The 22,108-nt window shown below is 43.0% G+C and overlaps 3 protein-coding genes across 10 annotated transcripts in view; 1 reads left to right on the top strand and 2 right to left on the bottom strand.

Annotated features, from left to right (window-relative positions):
* gdpd5b (glycerophosphodiester phosphodiesterase domain containing 5b) overlaps positions 1-1,090 on the top strand; it is a 43,116-nt gene extending 42,026 nt beyond the window's left edge. For all 7 annotated transcript variants that reach the window (XR_004164286.2, XR_004164285.2, XR_004164289.2 and 4 more), the window contains one exon: positions 1-1,090. Coding sequence is in view for 2 of the 7 variants with exons in the window: in XM_031573302.2 (XP_031429162.1) it covers positions 1-83 (83 nt within the window). In the remaining 5 variants the exon portion in view is untranslated.
* A 601-nt stretch (positions 1,091-1,691) lies between these two features.
* hspa13 (heat shock protein 70 family, member 13) lies at positions 1,692-5,620 on the bottom strand. Its single transcript, XM_012828817.3, has 5 exons — positions 5,435-5,620; positions 4,792-5,132; positions 4,435-4,648; positions 3,927-4,094; positions 1,692-3,651 (listed from the first exon to the last, which is right to left on the bottom strand). Exons 1-5 carry the CDS (start codon positions 5,457-5,459, stop codon positions 3,083-3,085), a joined length of 1,317 nt encoding a protein of 438 aa, XP_012684271.2. The 5' UTR covers positions 5,460-5,620; the 3' UTR covers positions 1,692-3,082.
* Positions 5,621-6,886: 1,266 nt separating this feature from the next.
* On the bottom strand, positions 6,887-19,045 carry samsn1a (SAM domain, SH3 domain and nuclear localisation signals 1a). Of its 2 annotated transcripts, none has more exons than XM_031573299.2 (16): positions 18,940-19,045; positions 17,582-17,725; positions 17,096-17,130; positions 15,895-15,932; positions 14,851-14,940; positions 13,667-13,746; positions 13,513-13,575; positions 12,706-12,820; positions 12,161-12,516; positions 10,075-10,149; positions 9,655-9,792; positions 9,196-9,298; positions 8,784-8,941; positions 8,320-8,532; positions 7,994-8,144; positions 6,887-7,435 (listed from the first exon to the last, which is right to left on the bottom strand). In XM_031573299.2, exons 1-16 carry the CDS (start codon positions 19,039-19,041, stop codon positions 7,293-7,295), a joined length of 2,004 nt encoding a protein of 667 aa, XP_031429159.1. In that variant the 5' UTR covers positions 19,042-19,045; the 3' UTR covers positions 6,887-7,292. The 2 variants fall into 2 exon arrangements, with proteins under 2 accessions (XP_031429159.1, XP_031429160.2); XM_031573300.2 differs by having other exon boundaries at positions 8,784-8,935; positions 18,940-19,035.
* Positions 19,046-22,108: the final 3,063 nt, after the last annotated feature.

Below are 22,108 nucleotides of genomic sequence, written 5' to 3'. Positions count from 1 at the left end.
AGGTGAGCAATGGAGTTGGTGGTGCAGACGACCTCTACATGGAAAACGGCTTTGACTGCTACACCAACCAAGGCACTGATTGACAGGTGTTCAGTACTGAACACGCTCTACTGAAGGACTCACTACTGGCAGAACAGCAGACGCCCCATTGCTGTCCGGTTCCTCTTGTGCTGCTGACCAAATAAGGGACTTCTACGAAAGAACGAAATATGGGTATCACCCAATGCTCTGTATATTTTGTAAAATATGAAGAATGTTTTTTTTGTCATTATTATTATTATTATTATTATTATTATTATCTTTTGTTTGCTTTTGGTGAAGTCATGACACTGCATTGTGTGAGAGGTTTGCCTTCTTTAAAGTGTTTTATCTGATCTAGCCTCTTGTCTCGGACAGACTAGATTCTCCAGCAGTAGATTTAACCTTTAGTATGCACGCACTGGAAGACCATAGGAGTCTATCTTTTCCTTTGAGGTAATTACTGTACAGTGTTGTGTGTGTGTGAACACACAGAAGCAGCGTGAGCATGCTATTCTCAGTCCAACACGTCTGTTTGAAGCTGAAACGGACTGGAAGAACAAATGGGAAAATCCGAACTGGCCAGGTATAGACTCCCCAAGGGGAACAAAGACATTTGATCCTGTCAACAGACATTCTCCCCCTCTCCCCTGTGCATGTGATCCACATATCAAGAGGAGCCAATAATGCTGTTTCCCCTTCCCCAAATGGACCTGTTTGAATGTGTTTGTGGTTTTGTTTTTAACTGAACTCTTGACATTGTTGTTATTCTGGTGGCTAGAGGGTTGGAACTGGTTGTGTGCAGTCGTGTCGGATCTGAGGGGAACAACACCCCTATCCAGTTCCTCCCCATTATTCTTCTGGGACGGGAACTCGGGTTTGACTGAAGTGTTGAACACCAGGCCAGCCACTGAAACCTGAAGATCCTGATTTGGAACAGGACTAGTGCTCGTGTGATGGTAGGACCAGGGCACACCAGAAATCAGAAATCGCAAGCAAATCCCTCCGTTCTTCATTCTTATGGTATTGATGTGCCTCAGAAGTCGATGATTAAAAGCCTCTTATAAACGGATTGTGTTGTATGTTGCAGTGAAGCTGGCCTACACTCCGCACCATTCACACGTTTCACACACTAATCCAGTTGGCGATTACAGGGAGCAACAGTGAAGGAAACGCTGTTTCCTCTTTACTGGAAGTGGGTGGGGCATCCTGGCAGAGCTCTACGTAGAGATTAGTTTCACAACAAACCGCTTTAAAACTATTTTAAACTGTTGTTTCCGTATCAGTATTAAGGATGTGATGAGTTTCAGTAGTGTTGACTAGGTGCGAGCATAAGCATGAAATGTCAGCCAAAGTAGCGTGGTAAAGACGACACAACCGTAAGAGAAAAATGTACTTCAGAGGAAGAGGCCAGGAAGCAAATGCTGAAAAGAATATCTCCGTCTACGCAGGGGGGAACAGTTCTTCACGCCCAGTCAGCTTACTTCATATGTGTGAAATATGTGGCGAACCACTGACACTCGTGTTTCTGCTGAAGTACATCTAAAGATGTGTTATCTCTAATGACATCACATGGCAATGGCTTAGGAAATTCACCTTTAATGAACACTTTTAAACACATCAGTTTCAGTTGTACATACAGATGAATGTTCTACAGACGATACAAAAATAGATTTTCTTTCATGTCAATATCCATTTTATTTACCCAAACAAAAGACAACCATTTCCTGTGCCTGTGCCATATTACTGAATCCATTGCTGTGGTTCACAAGACGGTGGTCCCAGGTGATGCTCATGAACTTCAAAATACACACTGGAATATTTTACAGGCATTGAGTTGTTAAATGTACAGGATGACATGAAACCATTTTGTCTTATATTACCGTTTAAATTAAATTAAATTAAATTAAATTAAATGAACAAACTTTTATATGGCACTGGCATCTCTTCTACCCATAATTCCATATAGTGCTTCATCTCTCTTTGGTCCGCACATGTTCTCTTGGGTGATCACACACTTGGCCCATGTCCACTTTGAGTGTCAATATTTCAGTCATTTTGTGACCAGCCACTGAAGTGCAGTGGGACCAGTACACAGCACCTTTCCTTCTCTGTTCTCACATCTCTTGGAGATCTTCACCATTCACAGAGTGGCCTGCACACAACTTCCCTAAGAATCTGCACAAACTAAAAGCATCAGCCACTCAATGCAGACAAGCAGTACACAATATAGGCCATCTTAAAAGGCACGTTAAGCAGAATGCCCCAACTGGCAATCAGTAAACAGCTTTATAAATAAATACAAATAAATAAATAGCTGACTACATTTCTTGGGCCCTGTTCATGACCAACCATAACAAACCACCACCGTGGTATCCTGCTTGAAAGCTGCACTGCAATGACAACTGCAGAAGATTTGCTGGGTAGCAAAGCCTACAGCCATCAAGGACTCTGACATTCATACCTACAGCAGTACAAGTTGTTACAGTTTCAGAAAGGCTATTTCAGTAACTTCAGCAGCAAAGACACCAGTGAATCCTACCTGCCCTAGTAAGGCATACCCATGAGGCAGACATGAGAGGCAGACATGCCCATGAGAGACAGACAGACATGCCCATGACAGACAGACATGCCCACGAGAGACAGACATGCCAAGTCACTTTTCAGCCAGGGCTCCAACTGCGGCAGGCTGATAATTCCCCTGCACTTACAAAAAGACAAAACAACCTGACACAGTTCAAAGAAGCGGATGTGTGTGAAATTCATTTTGGATCGATCTGTGAGTATGGTGTGTGACTAGCACATTCTGCCATGAATATGACATTAATACCTGCACACTTCCATACATTTCTGGAAATGGCTCAGTACATAGCTGACAGATGAGATAAACCTCACCTGACATGAATCATTTAAGTTTGCTCTTAACAGGTAGGCCCAGAAGACAAAGAAACTGTTACTCAGTATTAAACATCAAAATTGCCCTAAAGATTGCAGGTTGTAGCTGTCCGAAGTGAGCAATTACACTCAGAGGTCCCACTTTGTGGAAACTGTAGTCAGCCTTAGATCAGCTGAAGTTCATCTTGCGGAGGTGGCGGTTTGGTATCTCCATTGCACTGACCTGCAGAGGCCATGACCCACCCATGATGCCCGCCTGGATGGCCACACCAGTCACCACTGCCAGGTCTGGGTCCACTGAGGTATTGGGCTCCTTTCCAAAGTATTGTGCGATGAGCTGGCGGATGCGAGGGATCCTGGTGGAGCCCCCAACTAGCACGATCTCATCTACATCCTCCTTGCTCAGCTGGCCCTCCTCTAACACAGTCTTGATGGGTGTAAGGATCTTCTGGAAGAGGTCAGTATTCAGCTCCTCAAATAGCTCACGGCTGATGGGCTCCTGGAAGACAACAGGCTCCTCCACAGGTCCGCGGGGGCCCTGGGTAAGCACTCGCAGGGGTACACGGAGCAGCATCTTGGACTCAACAGTAAGGTTCAGCTTCACTTCCTCCACAGCCTGCCTCAAGCGGTGGATGTCCTCCTTCAGGGATGGGGCGACTCCATATTGCTGCCGCACTCTCTCCGTGGCATACTGGAAAAGTCTCTGACTGAAGTCCTGTCCTCCAAGCTTATTATTACCTGAAAAAAAAAAGGAGTTGATATGATGGTGAAAGTCCTGCTTTTCTACATATCGGCCCTTGACTTGGTGAGGGAACCAGATAACATGCTGGATTTAAAATTGCTCCTGAATTCTGTCATTGTAAATTTGTAAATCCCAATTCAAAATGAAGCTAAAAGGCAAATAATGGACAACCAGAAAGACTCTAATAGACACTGCAACTGCTATGAGTAGAGGAGCAATTCACAGTTCTCATGGATCACATTTCTGTTGAGTGTTTGTCTGTGGGCCTCACCTGCCATGGCCCTGGTGAGGAACATGCCCCCCTGCTTGTTGAGCAGAGACACGTCCAGCGTGCCTCCACCTAGGTCCACCACCAGCACGTTAAACACATCCACCTTATGCAACCCATAAGCCATCGCCGCTGCAGTGGGCTCATTAATGACCCGAAGGACGTCGAGCCCTAGAAGCAGTTAAATACAGATTAGCGCACAATACAGGAAACATGAAGGGACCATTTATCATTATCCATTACGAATTTAACTCATAGCATGACAACATATTCATTATGATATCTGGAGTTGGTTAGTGTACAGTAAAGGCATATATAACAACAACTGATGTTGGCACTGCTAGTGTTATGTGTTTGCAAAGTATCTGAGCTGTAGTGTTTAACAGTCCTCCAAGAGATGACACAATAACACAGGAGGCTGAGACATTGGGCTTTGTACACCTATGAATCTCTATGTGAATCTCTGGGCAGAGGAACTAGACATAGACACAGCTTCAGGACACGGACCCACCTGCCATGTTGGCTGCTCTTATGGTGTAGTTTCTCTGCATCTCATCAAACTCCGCAGGCACAGAGATGACGGCTTTGTGAATGGGGACACCCAGGTGCTTCTCAGCCATCTTCCTCATCTTCAACAGCAGCTGGGATCCGATGAACTCTGGACTGACGGTGAAAGTTTGATTGGTGGTGATGAGAAACTCTGCACTTCCATTGTTATTTGTCACCTAAAGGATCAATCAGGCCAACAGTGATTCAGTGGAAGTGACGCCTGTGCAGGTTTTATGACTGTGATTTCTGCAACTATCATTTCTTTTTAACATAATACTTCTTGAATATGACAATATGATATTAAGGCCGAAGCCTTTACCTGAAATGGGTATCTAGCACTTTCTGAGATTAAGACATCAGGTTCAAAAACCTTTCCAATGAATCTCTTAGCGTCATATATGGTGTTCTGGGGATTGCTGTCGACCAAGTCCTGAACATCATGTCCCACATGAATACCCGTAGCAGTGAATGACACTACACTGGGGAGGCTTTTCCGACCCTCCTCGTCTCCAATCACCTCCACCTCACCGGTACCCGCGTGGAACACACCAACAGAGCAAAACGTTGTTCCAAGGTCTAACCCTACTACCTTAGGCTTGGGAGGAGGAAGATATTGCTGTCCCAGATAGCCGGCCAGGAGAAGAGCCAGAATGAAGGATCCTAAAATTCACGAAAGAGTTATATTAGGCCATATGGATGGAGGACTAGCACAACGTAACATGGCTAACGTACTAAAACCGATTGCTATAAGGAAGTGACAGTCCCTATCATAACGTTACTAGGGATAGATAACATACAGAGAGAAATAGCTATAGCAAGGAATTCAATTTAGCAAATAGACGGATATCAACCCGTTTGTAATCTAGCTCGTTGAATAAGTGACATAACTTGACAAAGCGTTAGCTGTAACATGCAATGGGTTACTATTACGATCGTTTTCCGTTATTTCCACTGTTACTTACCAACTGCAGACATTTCCCCTGCCATTTCGAAAATAATATGTGGAGGCAGTAAACTAATGACAAAAATAAAACCCTTTCAATCAACGTGTCTTCTTTCTACCGGCAAATTCAGTGATGACTAAACAGCGTAGACATACTGGAAGATGGTAAACAGCGTGCAGTACACGTCAGCCTAATGGCCACATTTACTTCTGGTTACTGTAGTACGATACGTTAACCACAGCGTCGACTTCCGAGGTGAAGAACCACCATTCCCAGAATGCAAGTCGCCCACTTTGAAGATTCGTGACGTTTCTTTTCTTCCTCAACATGTGAGCATGCGCTCAGCGGGTCCATGAGCGATACACAGCCTCCGCTCTTTGACAGCTGTGTATTTCAGTGGAGTTTGTTGAGCCATATGTTTGAATATTAATTTGTTTGAAGGCCACCCAACTGAAGCTCTATATGTGGAATTACGTTGATGTATATCAAAAGTCTAAGCAATGTACACAACGTAGGATACAATTAGGCCGTTGATTTGATCTAAAAATATATCAAGAAATTCTTAAATTCTCAAATCCAGTTCGCTCTCATTTGAGGGACTGAATCCTAAAAAAGAGTCCTCTGAACCAATTGGTACTGAAGCTCACAAGCTCAAAAACAACTACTCACAAACTGCTGTTCACCAACCACCACAAAATCAACAAGCAAAAGAATAGATTAGGTTAGATTAGGGTAAATTGGCAGCGTTTCCTCTCGTTCATTGGCTAGATACATTATACAACAGAAGTGAGTAGCCTACATCCCTATGCAATTACTTAAATGTCAATGTATTCAAAATTGTATCACATTACAGTAATTACATTAGTACATTGGGCCGTAGGGTGTTTGCCCTTTCTCTTTAAAATACCTTAAAGGTGTTCTATTGGATTCAAGGCAACATATTTGGCCAGGTCATAGTTTTAACGTTTTCTTCTTTAGAAACTCTTGTATGATTTTGGCAGTGTGCTTTGGATTGTTATCATGCTGGAATATTTGTATTCATGCCAAGCTTCTGAGTCATCTTGTCAGCCAGTATTTTGATGTTTCCACAGGCATTCATGGTGCCATCTTTAAATGTCATCTCACCAACACTGTTTGCACTCATGCAGCCCCATATCAGCACACTCCCACCTCCGTGCTTCACTGTCAGGACTATGCACTCACTGTGGTGGTCCTGGCCAAGTTCACCCCAAACATGCTGGACCCAATCTGAGCCAAACAACCCTTTGGCACAAAACTGCAAGATTCAACTCTGCTACAGAGCATGAGAAAAAGCTTGATGAATACAGGGAGCACATTCTTTGGTCAGATAAGACAAATATCAATGTGTTAGGCTCAGATGGGGTCCAGTATGTTTGGTGTGCTAATAAAGCCCATTTTAATTTTGAATCTGAAGTGGACACATGGCAAGTATTCATGGTAAATAGTTGATAATTGATAATAATTGATTTTATTATGCTGTTCAGATTGACTATGTACACTGATTAAATATATTACACTTAAAACATTAATAAAAAACAGAGCCTCTCTCTGTCATTCACACACACACACACACACACACACACACACACACACACACACACACAAACAAACCTTTTCACGGTCAATCTGAAAAAAAAGATATTTGTAACAGACAATGTTGACTCCAATCAAGGCGATTTGGAAAAAAAAAAAAAAAAACATAAAACATCTAATAGGCTTACTCGTGTTTTGTAAACACAGACCACTCATGGCCATCTGAAACGAATAAAGACCATGTGAACATGACTGGGGACATACGTGCTAAATGAATTATAGAATATACAAGGGCATAGCCGTGGATAGCGACATATCATCATCAGTGCTCCGGAGCATCAGGTGTTGCTGGGTGACCTTCCACATCATCCTTGCTGTCGGAACACTCTGATGGAATAAAACAGCCAGAGTCCCGCGGGCAGTCATTTGTCTCTTCGTCCTCTTTATCATTGTCGCGGTCATCACCTGATGGTGGTAAATAAATGTGATATATTAGAAATACACACTGGGATTCCCAAATGGACACCTGTCTGTTAATTCCATCTCGGGCTGATAAATGAGGTTAGTCACAACATACCCCTAATGGCTTTTAGCTTAATGAAATGACTGGTTGTCTCGGTGGCTTATAGCATCATGTTTACTAAAACAACCGTCAGAGTTGGCCCACACAAATGCCACCTGTTCCCACATGAGATGAACGGAACAATTTTGCTGACCTAAATTTAAGACCAAAAAAGCCCTGTATGACTGATATGTGTGCTGAGTAAGTGGAGACTGTCTAGGCAGAGGAACAGATGTTTTATCCAGGTCTAAGCCTGAACTGTCTAAGCTGTTTTGCATTCATAGCTTAAAAAAAGATCTAAGGAAATAGTTGCTCTTTGCAAGCAGTTTCACTCTAGGTTGTGGTGTGTCCACAATGACTGAAAACCTGATGAACACATGTAGGCCTAGATTGCACAAAAAAATCAGTTTTTTTCCATTCCATAAAATGGAAGTCTTGACTATCAGATACCGGCCTCTCACCTCCTATTTCATAGTAAACATTAGCGACAGCAAGCAGCCTTTGCCGATGTTCAGGATCAGTGATGTTCAGTTCTGTAAGGTGTTTCTCTTGTAGATGTATCAAGTCATCAGCCGTCTGGTAGCCATTCAGTAGCAGTGAAGAGGCATACTCCTTTGACACAGAAAGGAGGGAATGGGATTTTAGTATTAGCATTTGCAAGGTAATGATCCTAACCTAAATATAGAATCTACAATTAAAAGGGTTTAATCTCATTATGGGGGTGAGCCATTTATTTCACAGTAATATTAATGAATTTAGTTTAGTTATTGACCTTGTAAGCACTTACCTCTAACTGCAGCCGTTCAAGTAGTTCCAGGAGGGTTTTGGGTCGTGACCTTTTGGAAAGTCTCTGAGGCCTTATCTTTGGAGTGTCTTCGTCTTTCTCTTTTTCAGGAAGCATGTCGACATAGATGAACTTAAAGTTTCCCACTTTGTTGTTCAGCATGCCTGTCCATATGCCCATAGGGGGTTTACTTATGACGCTTATAATGTCTCCAACCTGTGAGGTCAAATTCAAGTGCTTAAAATACAGACACAAATGCAAATACAAAGTAACAAGCAACTGAACTTCAACAGCTCTTTGACATTCTGGCAAATTCCAACAGACCCTCTATTACCAATGCCTAAGCAGATTTTATGGCTCTCATATATGAGATGATAAATAGTGTACATTGTTGTAAGCAGGTCTACCTTGAGCTTTATCTCATATATGAGGTGATAACTAGTGTACAATGTTGTAAGCAGGTCTACCTTGAGCTTGAGGGAGTCTGTGTCATAGGGGCTTGGAACGAAGTCTGTGTGGACCCGGGCTCGTCCGCAGACCTGGCCAGCGTAGGGCAGCTCCTCCTCCAGTCTCAGGCTGCCTCTGTTGCTGGAGCCATCAGAGCTGCTCACCACACCACCTGAGCCAGTAACACATGAGGCAGGCGCACGGCTATGATTACCACCTGAGCCAGTAACACATGAGGCAGGCGCACGGCTATGATTACCACCTGAGCCAGTAACACATGAGGCAGGGCGCACGGCTATGATCACACTGGCTCAGATGTGTTGGAATAGAGAGTTACAAAAGGCTTTTGAAAGCTCGTTAAACCTGATCGCTATGATGTTAACAGCAGCAGTGATTGAGTGTGTTAGCTCTGTGATGGAGATGCACACTTACTGGTAGAACTCTGTCCGCTGTACAGACTCTCTGAAGAGTCACTGGGCTTATCGCTGGGTCCGATCTCTTTTGCTTCCTCTTGATCTTTGTCTGTCTCGTCAACCTGGAGAAGTGATTGAAATGGATACAAAAAAAGAAATAAACCTTTCACAGAATTTCAAGCGGCCATTGCTTTGTATGTTATTGTTACATTTGTACATTTCTTTTCAAATAGAATATCAAACAAACCTTACATTCATGTTTATAGTATATGGTGTTCTTACTTTTGTATTTTCTGTTGTCCATTAGCTAATTCAGTTGACCTTTAACCACACATGTATCTTCCTTTACCTATTCAGCAACAGGTGTACTTCCCCATTACTGTTGAATTTGTACTTTTGACATGCTGTTCACAATCTGTCATAACATCAGAACCCCAATGAGCACAGCCACAGCCACAGGCCTCCGTGAGTCACTCACCATGTCGTCTGACAGATTCTTGGCACATTTCCTGCCCATCTTTAGGCGCATGGTCAAAGAAATGGCCCTCATCTTCTTACTCAAGCTCCCCTGTTTGCCTGGCTCACAAGTCTCAAGAGTGGAGTTTCCCTCATCAAGCTGGATCATGAGCAGACACGCAAAGACAACACGCAATTAACACAAACATATACGCATATGTACACAAACACTGTACAACTTATACGTGACTCACAAACACACACAACAAGTATACATTCACACTCATCTACATCTATCTATAAGTACAAATATACCTGCATATAAATGAGCACAATGTTTATTTCGTCTTAGACAAAAAGGGAAAATGGAAGCCTAGGCATTGAGGTTTATGCTCTCATAGTTTCTACAACTCAAGTTATAAATCTTAGCCAACATGCCTACCATAGCTGTTGCATTTTCCTGAGGTTTCACTGCTGGTGGTTGGTGTTTGTCAAACCTTCCAAAGCTGGTGGATCGCTGTGTGAAATGTGCCAAAGATTAGAAAATACTAATTTCTACAGTAGAAGTGCCAACACTTCCAACAGTTTTCTAGTCTCTCTTCTACTCTCAAACTCTTTTCTAAAGTGGAATAGATTCACTCTGCCTCGGTTGTGTTGTTATAGGATCCTTTCTATGCTGTTTATCTTCTCAAACTTGACAGCTGCTTATCACAACGGCCAAATAATGAAGGCAGCAAACCCCACAATCTTAGTGAATTTAAGCACTTGCTCATAGCCATTGGACACTAAGAGTCAATTTGCCTGCATTTGACCACCAGCTTTCACCTCTGGCTCTCATGCACTGGTCTCTGATAGTTTGGGATCTCAGGTCATCACCATTCCATCCATTTTAATGCAACACAGATACAGTGGAAGTTGTTGGTGTTTCAGAAGTTCAATTTGCACATCCAGTATTTTGAATATAGACAGACTTGCATAAGTCTCATTTTGACCTACCTTTGGTTTCAGGCTTTTGGGTTTGTCAGACACATTTGAAACGGCCCTCTGGAGCATTGTTGAGGAGTTGAAGGTTTGGAAAATAACACTGTCCCTGTCTGTTAAAGAGTGCGTTGACCATTCAACACCAAATGGAAATGGAACTCTTCAGTGGAACTAAAGTCTCTGTTTGATGGCTTCCTCAAATGAAACAGGAAGTCATCTCACACTTCTGTCTGTAATGAGGTTTCAGAGAGGAAACACTAACTGCTTGTGTGTGCAGTTTGTGCTCTGTGTTCAGCAAGTTCTTATGCTGTCATTTCTAGTAACCATGAGATGGATATCTGCGATTTACAGTAAGAGTTACTGCCTAATTAGGTGGATGAGGACTCACATTGTAGTGGAAAATCATAATTAAACTACTACAACTAGTATTATTATTATTATTAGTAGTAGTAGTAGTAGTATTAATAGTAGTAGTGGTGGTAGTGGTAGTAGATTTAATTTGTCTATTAAAATAATATTTTTGAAATGTGTCAAAGGTCTCTGGAAGATTCCTGAAAAAAGGACCTTTTGCATCATAGCTAACTTTCCTTTCTCTTTTAATTCAGATTGCAAAATCTCAGACTTGGCAATTGAGGAACAGGAAGTTTCATCTTCTGAATGACACACAGACCAGAAGGAAGTGGGAAGTCACTGGGCACTGATACCCAGCAACATGGGTTCTTGTACGCAACAAAGAAGAGTGTTGTTTATAAGCTATTTTGATTACTAGTGCACGTTAATTTGGTAATTTCATGACATGTGTACAGAACTACAGTAAGTGCCTTCGAGGGTGGACCCTGTTGCCGTTAAAAAGAAAGCCACCATCTTCTGCCCATTGTTTCCCCCATCTTCAACACCAACTCCTGCCAGCCTACATCCCAAACGTGGGCTGGCCGCCTTGGTCCCTCACAGCTATCAATACTTTTCTCTTGTTTTTCTGTTGTGTGGCTGAGACCATTTTGCCATTAATCTGGGAGTATTTCATGATTTGGCGAGAAAATACTTTGAAGACGATCTTAATGTTTTTGGTCTATTGATTGCTAAGTGCAGATCCAGCGTGTTCTTTTCTCCACCACATGAGAAGAAATTAGCCTACCCATCCCTCCAAACCTCTTTACTTCCCTTTCCATTAGCATTTCTCCAATCATTTCCCTAATATCTTATGTAGCTTGCTTTCATTTGCAGAACACCCTATGGACAATGGCATGACCTAATCCACTGTGCAATCAGGCATGCTGAAGTCTCAATCCAGGATTAAGGCTTCTAATCTATCTGGCTGCACCATAACATACAAACATAAAGTGCACATGCTCATCGTTCAGGAAAGAACAGTGTTCACTAAGACCTCCATGATGAACACAAACCAGATTACTCTAGGAATCTAGGAAGATTGTCAACTAAAAGCATAAAGCGTCAAGTGTAAGCATGTGCTGAGCTGCACATTCCCTCAGGAACATTGGCAAAACCTTACAAAGGGAAACAAATGGAATTGACTCTTTATCGCTTACTTTTGAGGCTCGGAGATCCATATCTGTGACCGAGCGAACCATACTGGCATGGAAGGGTCCGTCTCTCCTTATGCGTCTGTCTTGGTCTGTTTTGGTCCACTCCTTGCCCGTGGGCAGTGTGAGGTCCTGGGAGTATACACGGTATTCAGTGTGGGGTCTCCGGCAGGTGTGGTACGAGGGACACCAGGCTTGGGTCGCCTCAGTTGGGGCACTCCAGCTCTGTCGCTCCCTGGAGCCTGGGGCCTGGCCATCTGGGAGGTCCAGTCTGTGGATGCCGTTCTCTGGGGTTGGTGGGGGCACCTCCACACCTCTGCCTGCAGCTGGGCCTGGGCCACCACCTTTTGAGTGACCTTTACCTACAGACACAAACCATTAGGCTGCATTTTCATTTTATTAAGGGCATTGTTCATACCTGGATTTCTTTCGTATTGTACATGAAAAATCACAAAATGAACACCCATATCTCTTTTATTCACATTTACATAGTTAATATCAAATGCTATTGAAAAGAATTGAAAAGATATATATTGTGTTCTTTCAGGCACCTGTGGACTTGCTTATGCTTCTTGGTCTGACATTTCCACTCCCTTTCTTCCCAGCCTTTTGACTTTTCCTGATGGTTCCTCTTGGTTGTCTTATTTGCTTGTTGTTTGTGACAGTCTAGTGATTAAAGGTAAAAAATAAAAATACATCTCATTAGATGGCACCAGAGGGCTGACTGTAACACAGTCCCAACACAGTCAACCTCTCATTCAGTCAGGTGCCAGTCTTTTATCCTATTCCAGCCTCATCAGTCTACTGTGCTTAAGGACACTGTCTGTCCAAGTCTCGGCATGAGCCTCATGGTTGGTACCATTTGGCCTGGTAGATCTTTGCCTTTGCCAGTACTCAATGGAACAGACATAAATGAAGGATTGAGTGCCAGCTCCACTAATATCCAGTACATGTACACACACACACACACACACACACACACATACACACACACACACACACACACACACACACGCACACACACACACACATACACATACACACACACACACACACACACACACACACACACACACGCACACACACACACACACACACACACACAAACAGTCTTAATCACTCTCTCCTTCTCACCAACCCCCCCCCCCCCCCCCCCCCCTTCTCAACATGTACTGTGAGGATTAACAAGTCAGTGCAGGAGAACCCTCTCTCCCTGTCTCTGCACCATCTGCACAGCATTTACACTCAGCGTCTGCCCTAAGTGATTACCCCCATTTAGGACAACAAGCATGCCTAGGGCAGAGGGGAGCGAGAGGGGGCAGTGGCTAGAGGAGGTGGTGGCAGGATGAGGAACTCACCGAATCTCTCTCTCTGCCATTTTGAAGCTGTTGGTCGGGGTTCTGTTCCTCATAACAGACAATCTGGGAGCCACACAAGAAAAACTGAAATGAGCTCATTGCACTCGTTGGGTCTGACCGAGCAGTATTTCTCTAGCTTCAGACAAGGTCTCACCTTCACTGGCCCTGAATTCTTCAGGTGTAGATTTTCATGTGATGTCCTGTGGTCTAACTGTTTCAGAGAGGCTGCCAGCTCTAATCATTTGAAAAAGACATTAAAACCAATATTATTTTTCCATTAAATATTCATGGTTTGTCAGTTTATTTTTTGACCACTACGTATGAGATATGAATGTGCTGTATTTTCAGTATTATCAGTATTTAAATATAAAACAAAAAAAAAACATCCACACTATCACCCAGTTGCTTTGAAATGATCTTGTAGTTGTAATCAGGACTAAAACACAAAGGGGAAGGATTAATGAGTGAACTGTGCCATAAGGGATTCCTGTTAGTGCGGCACAGCACAGCCCTGTCTGCTGAATCAGGGGAAAAGTCCCCCGTGTTCAGCAGGGAAATCACTTCCCCTTGATGAGTGCTTAGTCCACAGAGCTTCATTATGGAAAGTGCATGCCTGCCTTTGGTTGCCATTGGATACAGCATTTGTTCCCTTCTATTCAGCTCTTGTTGGTGAAAACTAAAGACCTAAAGATGTATGTCTGTTTCTGTATGTCCACATGGTCAGTGTTTTGGTGGTCCGACCCAGATCAGGACCGGGTCTGTTTCAGGATAAGCTGTGATTTGGGCTCATGTCGTGAGGCTTCGTTGCAGAATCTGTTTGCTCAGAAAGTCCATCTGTCCCCTGATTAATCCCGCACATGACAGCCAAGTGCCTTAAGATACATGCTCAGCACTGATGTCTGCCTCCCTCTTCCATCGCCTCCAAGGAGGATTGGGTGCCATTGCCATTCCAGTTTCATCTGGCCATCATTACTATAAATACTATACTATACTATTTCATCTGGCCATCGATACTATAAATACTATACTATACTATTTCATCTGGCCATCAATACTATAAATACTATACTATACTATTTCATCTGGCCATCAATACTATAAATGATACGACGCCCACACAAATCCTCAGAGCATTTACCTTCATTCTGATTGTTCTTGATGTGGAGTAAATCATTTACCTTCATTCTGATTGGTCTTGATGTGGAGTAAATAATTTACCTTCATTCTGATTGGTCTTGATGTGGGGTAAATCATTTACCTTCATTCTGATTGGTCTTGATGTGGGGTAAATCATTTACCTTCATTCTGATTGGTCTTGATGTGGAGTAAATCATTTACCTTCATTCTGATTGGTCTTGATGTGGAGTAAATCTTCTGGGTTCCTGGCGGGGAGCCAGAGTGGGGGACCATTACTGCTGGAGGCATTATCTTCAGGAAGGAAAAAAAGCGAAACCATTACATCCTGATTTGCTGATGAGCTGCACCACGTCACACAACCCTCAGAGGACACAGATGAAACACAAGTAGATTACCCCTCCATTTATTTAGTCAATGTGTTTGTGCAACCTTGTGTGGCAGACCGTTGTTTTACATCATTAGTGTGTGTTTGCATTATTAGTGTGTGTTTTACATCATTAGTGTGTGTTTGCCACAGTTTGTCAAATGTGTATCTCAGCCAGTAGAAGTAAGTGGCTTAATTACAGACCTTTTTTCTTTTCTATGGTCAACATCCACAGCACCAAAATAAGTCTATTTTCTGGATTAAACCAAAACTGAATGTTCATTATTTGTGCCTAGGTGGACAGTTCTCGAACACCAGAGACCAGCTGTGTACCTGCCAACACTCCCGTATTTGTTCTGTATTACAAGGCACCCTGTATCTCCCAGCACCCTCCCATTTTGTTGTTTCTCCTGGGAAACTCGGGTCAATTCTGGGAAATGTTCCCGTCCCTCCAACTTTGTTCTGAATAATCATCATACACGGATCCGTAGGCTTTGTATGTTGGTTTGACGTTACTCATGATGCCAGATTGTCTATTAAACACAATTTACACACACAATCCACACACTACAAGCAATTTCAACCCATCTATAACTGCAACCTGGCAACCCACAACCCACTCTATGTGCAGGCAGGTGGACCAGTTGCCCAATGAATTAGCTGGCTAACTTAGCTGCTGTTTAAATGCCAGGGCAGGACAGGACACCTAAATGTTGGCAGGTATGCCAATTGCACTATTATTATTTGTTTGCAATATTTGATTATTCTGGCGAAGATTTGAATCTCTATTTAGCAGTGTACATTTTTCAACAAACCTGCTCTTAAAAACGTTCCCGAAGTAGCCAATTTGAACAAGATTAGCTTGAATTCACTGTACATACCTAGTGCAGTGGCAGATACAGAATGTGACATCATCTCTCTGGAAACAAAAAACAGAAATGAGTTCATACAGAAACATCCCTGTCATCATAAAAACACACAAACATATGGCCAAGAGCTTGAGTCCTCCCTCCTACTCTGAACATGACATACAGTAAGGGGTCTGTCTGTATGTGCAGAGAGGACAGGACATTGGATGCCTTACAGAGCCTAGAGTCTGTCTGTATGTGCAGAGAGGACAGGACATTGGATGCCTTACAGAGTCTAGAGTCTGTCCTCTCAGCTGAGTGAGAGCCACTCTTGGCATTCCCACATGCAGTTCGCAACCTTCCCAAGGTTAATTGCCCCATGCAGGTTAACTGCCCCATGCAGGTTAACTGCCCCATGCAGGTTTGCTGTGATCTGTAGCAGCTGGGGTCAGTGCAGCCTCTGCCGCTGATCTGAAGTGCTTTTAAGTGGATGTGGGGAGGGAGGGGCTTAAGCGCTCACTGGGTCACCCTGTCATGTCAACAGCTTTTACACTGAAGGGACTTTTAGTGGGGCATCTTTCCTGTCCATGGTGCTTATTCACCCCATGTAAGGTTATAGTATGTGAGGCAAACATCCTTCTTCATCTAGAAAGATCTAGAAGAGCATTTGCATTTTTCTGAGACCTCAACAGTCAAACAGGGATATTTAACTGGATGATCCGAATCCACTTAAAATGCTTGTGTGAGGAACATGCACTTAGCAATACACTTCCATAAATGTGTTTTTTTCTGCGGTTCAAATGCCCAAACAGCTTTGCAGTAAGACAGACAATACACCAACAACCCATTTTAATGAACATTATCCATGCTTTTAGTTTGAAAGAAATGCCAGGAATTCTGCGTTCTACCTAATGCAGCTTTGCTGGTCCATCCCATCTCATCCTTAAGAGCACGGTGCTGGGTATAAATAGACAGATGCTTGAAAGCTTAGAGAGTAAAGACTATATAGGATCGAGCGGCAGGATTCAAGCAAAGAGCCTCGACCATAGGTATTATCTCCAAGAGGATCCAGGGTCTTTGGGACCATTTTACTCCCATGGTGTACAAGGCACAATACTTTCACTCCCCCATAGCCCTGGAGCACTGGAATAAAGTGTCTCAACACAACACTTTCACTCCCCAATAGCCCTGGAGCACTGGAATAAAGTGTTGAAGCACAGTAGGCCCAGCTCACCTTCTCGTCTTCTTCTTTGAGGCATGGGAGAGATCCTGGGAAAGAGAGGAAATGTGGTCAGTCACAACTTGTGTTTATGTTACTACCAGTTATGTTACTAACAGTTGTAATTTTGAACATCAGGTTATGTGAGTGTGCAGTGGATTTGTTGGCTCTGCACAGCCTGTAGACACTGTGGGTGTGGTGTTATTAATCAAGCTGACGGACTGATTTAAAGAGAAGAGTGTGGTGTTATTAATCAAGCTGACGGACTGATTTAAAGAGAAGAGTGTGGTGTTATTAATCAAGCTGACGGACTGATTTAAAGAGAAGAGTTCAGGTGTAACACTACAGATGTCATCTATTGCAAAGGCGATCTCATGGCACAGATGTTAACTTTAAAGTAAAGAAAACAGTGAAGCAAGAGTAGTTGTGTGACAGCCGACAGCTGGTGGTCCTGTCTGTTATGAGTATTTGGTAGCGGAGCTGTCAGAGGCGTGTTGTTACCGTTGAGCTGGAGTGCCGAGGTGCATGCCACTTATTGCTGTCGCCCAGCAGTGCGGCATGACTGCGGGATCTGGTGGGGATGCTGTACACCTCTGTGTGACTGGAGTCTGGAACCGCCTCATACAGACTGTCCAGAGAACCCTCCTGCACGGGACACACCAGCACAGAGATTAGGACTGGGATGCTGGTCCTCTCAGGACCATACCGATGGTAATCAATGTTATTAGTGTGTGGCATGGTTGCTTCAGCATGGACGACTCAGAGAGGTAGAGCTCCAGGCAACACGGTCCTCTCTCAGAGAATGGTATCTGTTGTAAGATGGATGGTGGAGGACAGTAGTGGTGTTGGCTGTTATTACTAGTTCAGTGTTCTTTTTAACTTGCCTCATTGTGAGTATGCCCCTCTCTGTCTATCCCTGTAAATATGGCTTTGATTAAAGGAGACAGTCAGCGAATGCGTTTTACAAAAGTCTACTATTACTTGTTTATGCAGTTTTCACTCAGAATACCCTGCATTTGCAGAGGAGTGGAAAAGTGTGGAGGAATGAAACTCTATATGTTGTTCACTAAATCCTCCAAATTATTTTTGATTTCACATAACTACATGGTTATCCACGAGTGATGGACAATAGAATACAACTCATGTGGCTCTACGCAACTTCATTCAGAGTCCCATCCAGGTGAAAGGGCTCCAAAAGACTCCGATGATATTAATCCTGAATCATGCCAAACATAGCCAGCATCTGTCAGGGGATTGGACTTTTCACTATGCCATTTGACCACCATGCACATGTTGCCCTCTTTCTATGAAAACATCCTTCTACTCTTATTGACATATCTTCCATGAAAACATCTTTACACTCTTATTGGCATATCTTCTATGCAGACATTACTGAACAGTCAGTCATTGGCCCTGTGATGTATTTGATGACAACACTAATGAACCATATGTAAAATGTGTTCAAATGAACACCATGTATTGTTCTGACTAAATGATACTGATACATATTAAATGATTACACATTTGACACATTATCACACATTATCACATATAGTTTTAGTATGCTAAAGCAGACAAACAGCCACAGTGAGACAGCAGACAAACATAGTGCATATAGTACCTACTCAGACTCAAACTCCCCTACTCCCCTCACTGTTGTTCTCTCCTCCTCCATGATTCCCCCCTCATTCTCATTCTCTTTCTCTCCCTCTCTAAATATATGACTGTTGTTCTCTCCTCCTCCATGATTCCCCCCCTCATTCTCTTTCTTTCCCTCTCTAACTCTAACTATATGAGTGTTGTACTCCTGGGGGCTTTCAGCACCAGAAAACTCAACCAGACAAAAACGTTGATCTTACCAGAGAGAAGCAGAAGAGATTCATTCTGACAGAAGAGGAGACCAGGTTGGAAGTGAAGAAAGAGATGCGCGACCACCAGCTCAGCTCAGCACGCAAACACATACACACACACACACACACACACACACCCACACACACACACACACATTCACAAACAATAGCTGCACTGAGCAGACAGCCAACAGCTGCACCCGGTGCTGAAGGCTGCCTGCTCCAGATTAATACTAAATGAAATCCCTGCCGTAATCCAATAGATGGAGAGGGACCATCCCCACACGAGACAGATTTCACTGCAGAAGCCCCTCAGCTTCCACCACTCAGAGTCTGATAACAAGTAAACAAGCCTCAAGTGCTGCTGAATGAATCTGATGAACTCAGACAACAGGCACCCAGGCACCACGCACAGGGAGGATTACAAATTGGACTAAAGGTAAGTTCAACTATTTATCAATACTCCAGTTGACTAGCCTCAAGGCTTCAACCCATGAAAGTTATTTTAGTTTTGTGCCATGTACAGTGACAGTCAGCATTACTGACACATGAGTCAAACTAAATGTTACCCTGATGTCACCCCATGATCAATCATTTTCACAAAATAAATCATTTGGCTTGGTAATGTTTCTTCCAGTGTGCAGTACCACACATACAATGTTAATAGACAAGACGCTAAGACGCTATTTCCTTGTTGCTGACATGAAAACATACTTCAGCACATCCATGTGCAGTGTGCATTATTCAGCCACCACTGAACATCTACTGGCTTCACTGCAGAGCCTGAAAGCCCTCCTCAAATTCTCTTGAAAGATCATTTCATCAGGGACTCATTTTTAGAGCAGCTTACTTTGATAGATGATAAATCACTAGAGTTGTACAAAAATGAAATTCAGGAAAAGAGGAAATCCAATTGACATGAACCATGCGACATGAGCCATGTGACCACGGCTCTTCACCCGAGCCTTAGTGCATGTGGTGACTGCTGAGCATGTTCTATTGTCTGAAGGCACATGTGACATATGTGTGTGTGTGTGTGTGTTGGTGTTATATTGTCTCTCTTTATACAATGCTGCAGAAGGCACATATGTGTGTGTGTGTGTGTGTGTGTGTGTTGGTTTTATATTGTCTGTCTTTATACAATGCTGCAGAAGGCACAAATGTGTGTCTGTGTGTGTGTGTGCATGTGTGTGCGTGTATGTGTGTGTGTGTGTGTGTGTGTGTGTGTGTGTGTGTGTGTAAGTGCGTGTGTGTGTATATGTGTGTGTTTGTGTGTATATATGTGTGTGTGTGTGAGTGTGTGTGTGTGTGTTGCAGGGTTATTATCGTACACCAGGCCCGGGGTGGGTAATCGGGAGAATCGGGAGAGTTCCCGGTGGGCCGCTTCACTTCTGGGCCGGTCGAGAATTGAATATTTTGACATTTGTCACGTTAGTCCATCTTCTCTTAAAGTAGGCTACACACATTCCGCATTCTGACACCGGAGCCTCTGCATGGGTTGTACCATGCGAGGAAGTTCTCCCCTCCCAAATAGAGTTGGTTGGGTCCATAGCCCGTCTTTTCCAAAAAGTTTTCTCAGATAGGCTACCGATAGCTGGGCTGGCCCTACCGCAACGATACGCCTCAGGGAGGATGGATGGGAGGAAGAGGTCAGGAAGGGCTGAAAAAGCTAGGTTGAAAAAAAGAAAGGCATTGGAGGAGGAGGATGCCAAATTTATTACCGATTTATTTTCAAGAGGACAAACACAAGTGGCAACTGGTAAAGAGAGACATAGGCCTAATGATTAGCAACGTAACTATTCGGCTAACGTTGATAGATAGATAGATAGATGGATACTTTATTAATCCCGAAGGAAATTTAGGTCAGCGTTGCAGCGTTGGTTAATATCGTTGTAGCGTTGGCAACCGATTCGCAAGCAAAATATTAAATTGAATTAAAATATTAGCCTTTTTATATCACCCAATATATGGTGATCCATAGACTTTGCAAATATTATGCAAATATTGATAACAAAACTGAAACTTGATCTGTGTATCAAGTGGCTGAAACCAGTGCACTGCTTAGGCGGTTACTGATGCTGTGTAGATGCTGTTGGTGCTATTCACAATGTAACTGTATACTGTAGTTCAACTGTGAGTTGAACTGTAAACATTAGTTCAATATGCCTCTTTGTTGAAGAGTGGGATAAGTTTCAAATGCTTCATTTATTCCTGCTTTTGTTAATTTATCAACCTATTCTTGTGGCATAGTGGAATATTTTTTGTTAACTTCTCAGCTTGAGTGGATTATTATTTAACCTTTAAATTATTTGTTGAACCATGGTATTAATAAAGAGAAAACTACAGGATAGTAAGAGCTGAACTGTTGCTTCATTTATCCAATTTCCACTACCATGGAAAAAGTGGGCCGGTTTTGGGCCTGAAATTCCCGGGCTAAAAAGTGTCCCCACTCCAGCCCTGTCGTGAACTGAAACTAAAAATAAGATGAAACTAAAACTAAAAAGGTTTTGAGGTTATTTCTGTAAACTCAAGTAAAATAATCTACCCGAAGATGTCAAACTAAAACGAATGGAAACTAATAGCGACTGCTAAAAAGCTAATACAAAATAACGTTTCAAGACGCGGACGTCAAATCCATTCAAGGTTGCATGTCAGGAGGCTAACTAATGGAAGTGGGCCTTATAATCAGGTGAATACATGACTATAAAGTAGGCTAAGTTAAGAAGATAATGTTCCAATCAAGCGATTTCTGAAACGTGGCCTGTTTCACAGTACATTCTCTGTCACGGTCTCATGCTCTGTAGTTCTGTGGTTCACTTCTGTTTATGCCTATTGATGGTTTCTGTCCGTTTACCAACCATGAGCTGCTGCCTGGCACACTCTATGATGGCACAAGTTTACCAACCATGAGCTGCTGCCTGGCACACTCTATGATGGCACAGATTTCTTGAGTGTACATACCATGGACGAGAATCCTGCGGGCACGCCTGCTGAAAACACATATTGTATTCAGATTAAATATAAACATTTTATCAATTTCAAAATGGAAAACTATTATAACCTTGGTGTGTTGGTGTAACAGCGTTAGAAATATAGCCTGATTATATATGACATTTATTTTTTAAACAATTAAACAATTGGTAACTGGTGTTGCTGTACCGTACCCAGGCAGAGGCAG

This window comes from Clupea harengus, chromosome 9, assembly GCF_900700415.2.
Source record: "Clupea harengus chromosome 9, Ch_v2.0.2, whole genome shotgun sequence".
Taxonomy (NCBI): domain Eukaryota; kingdom Metazoa; phylum Chordata; class Actinopteri; order Clupeiformes; family Clupeidae; genus Clupea; species Clupea harengus.
The sequence above is the reverse complement of the archived record's forward strand: the minus strand, read 5'-3'. Positions and strand labels throughout refer to the sequence as shown.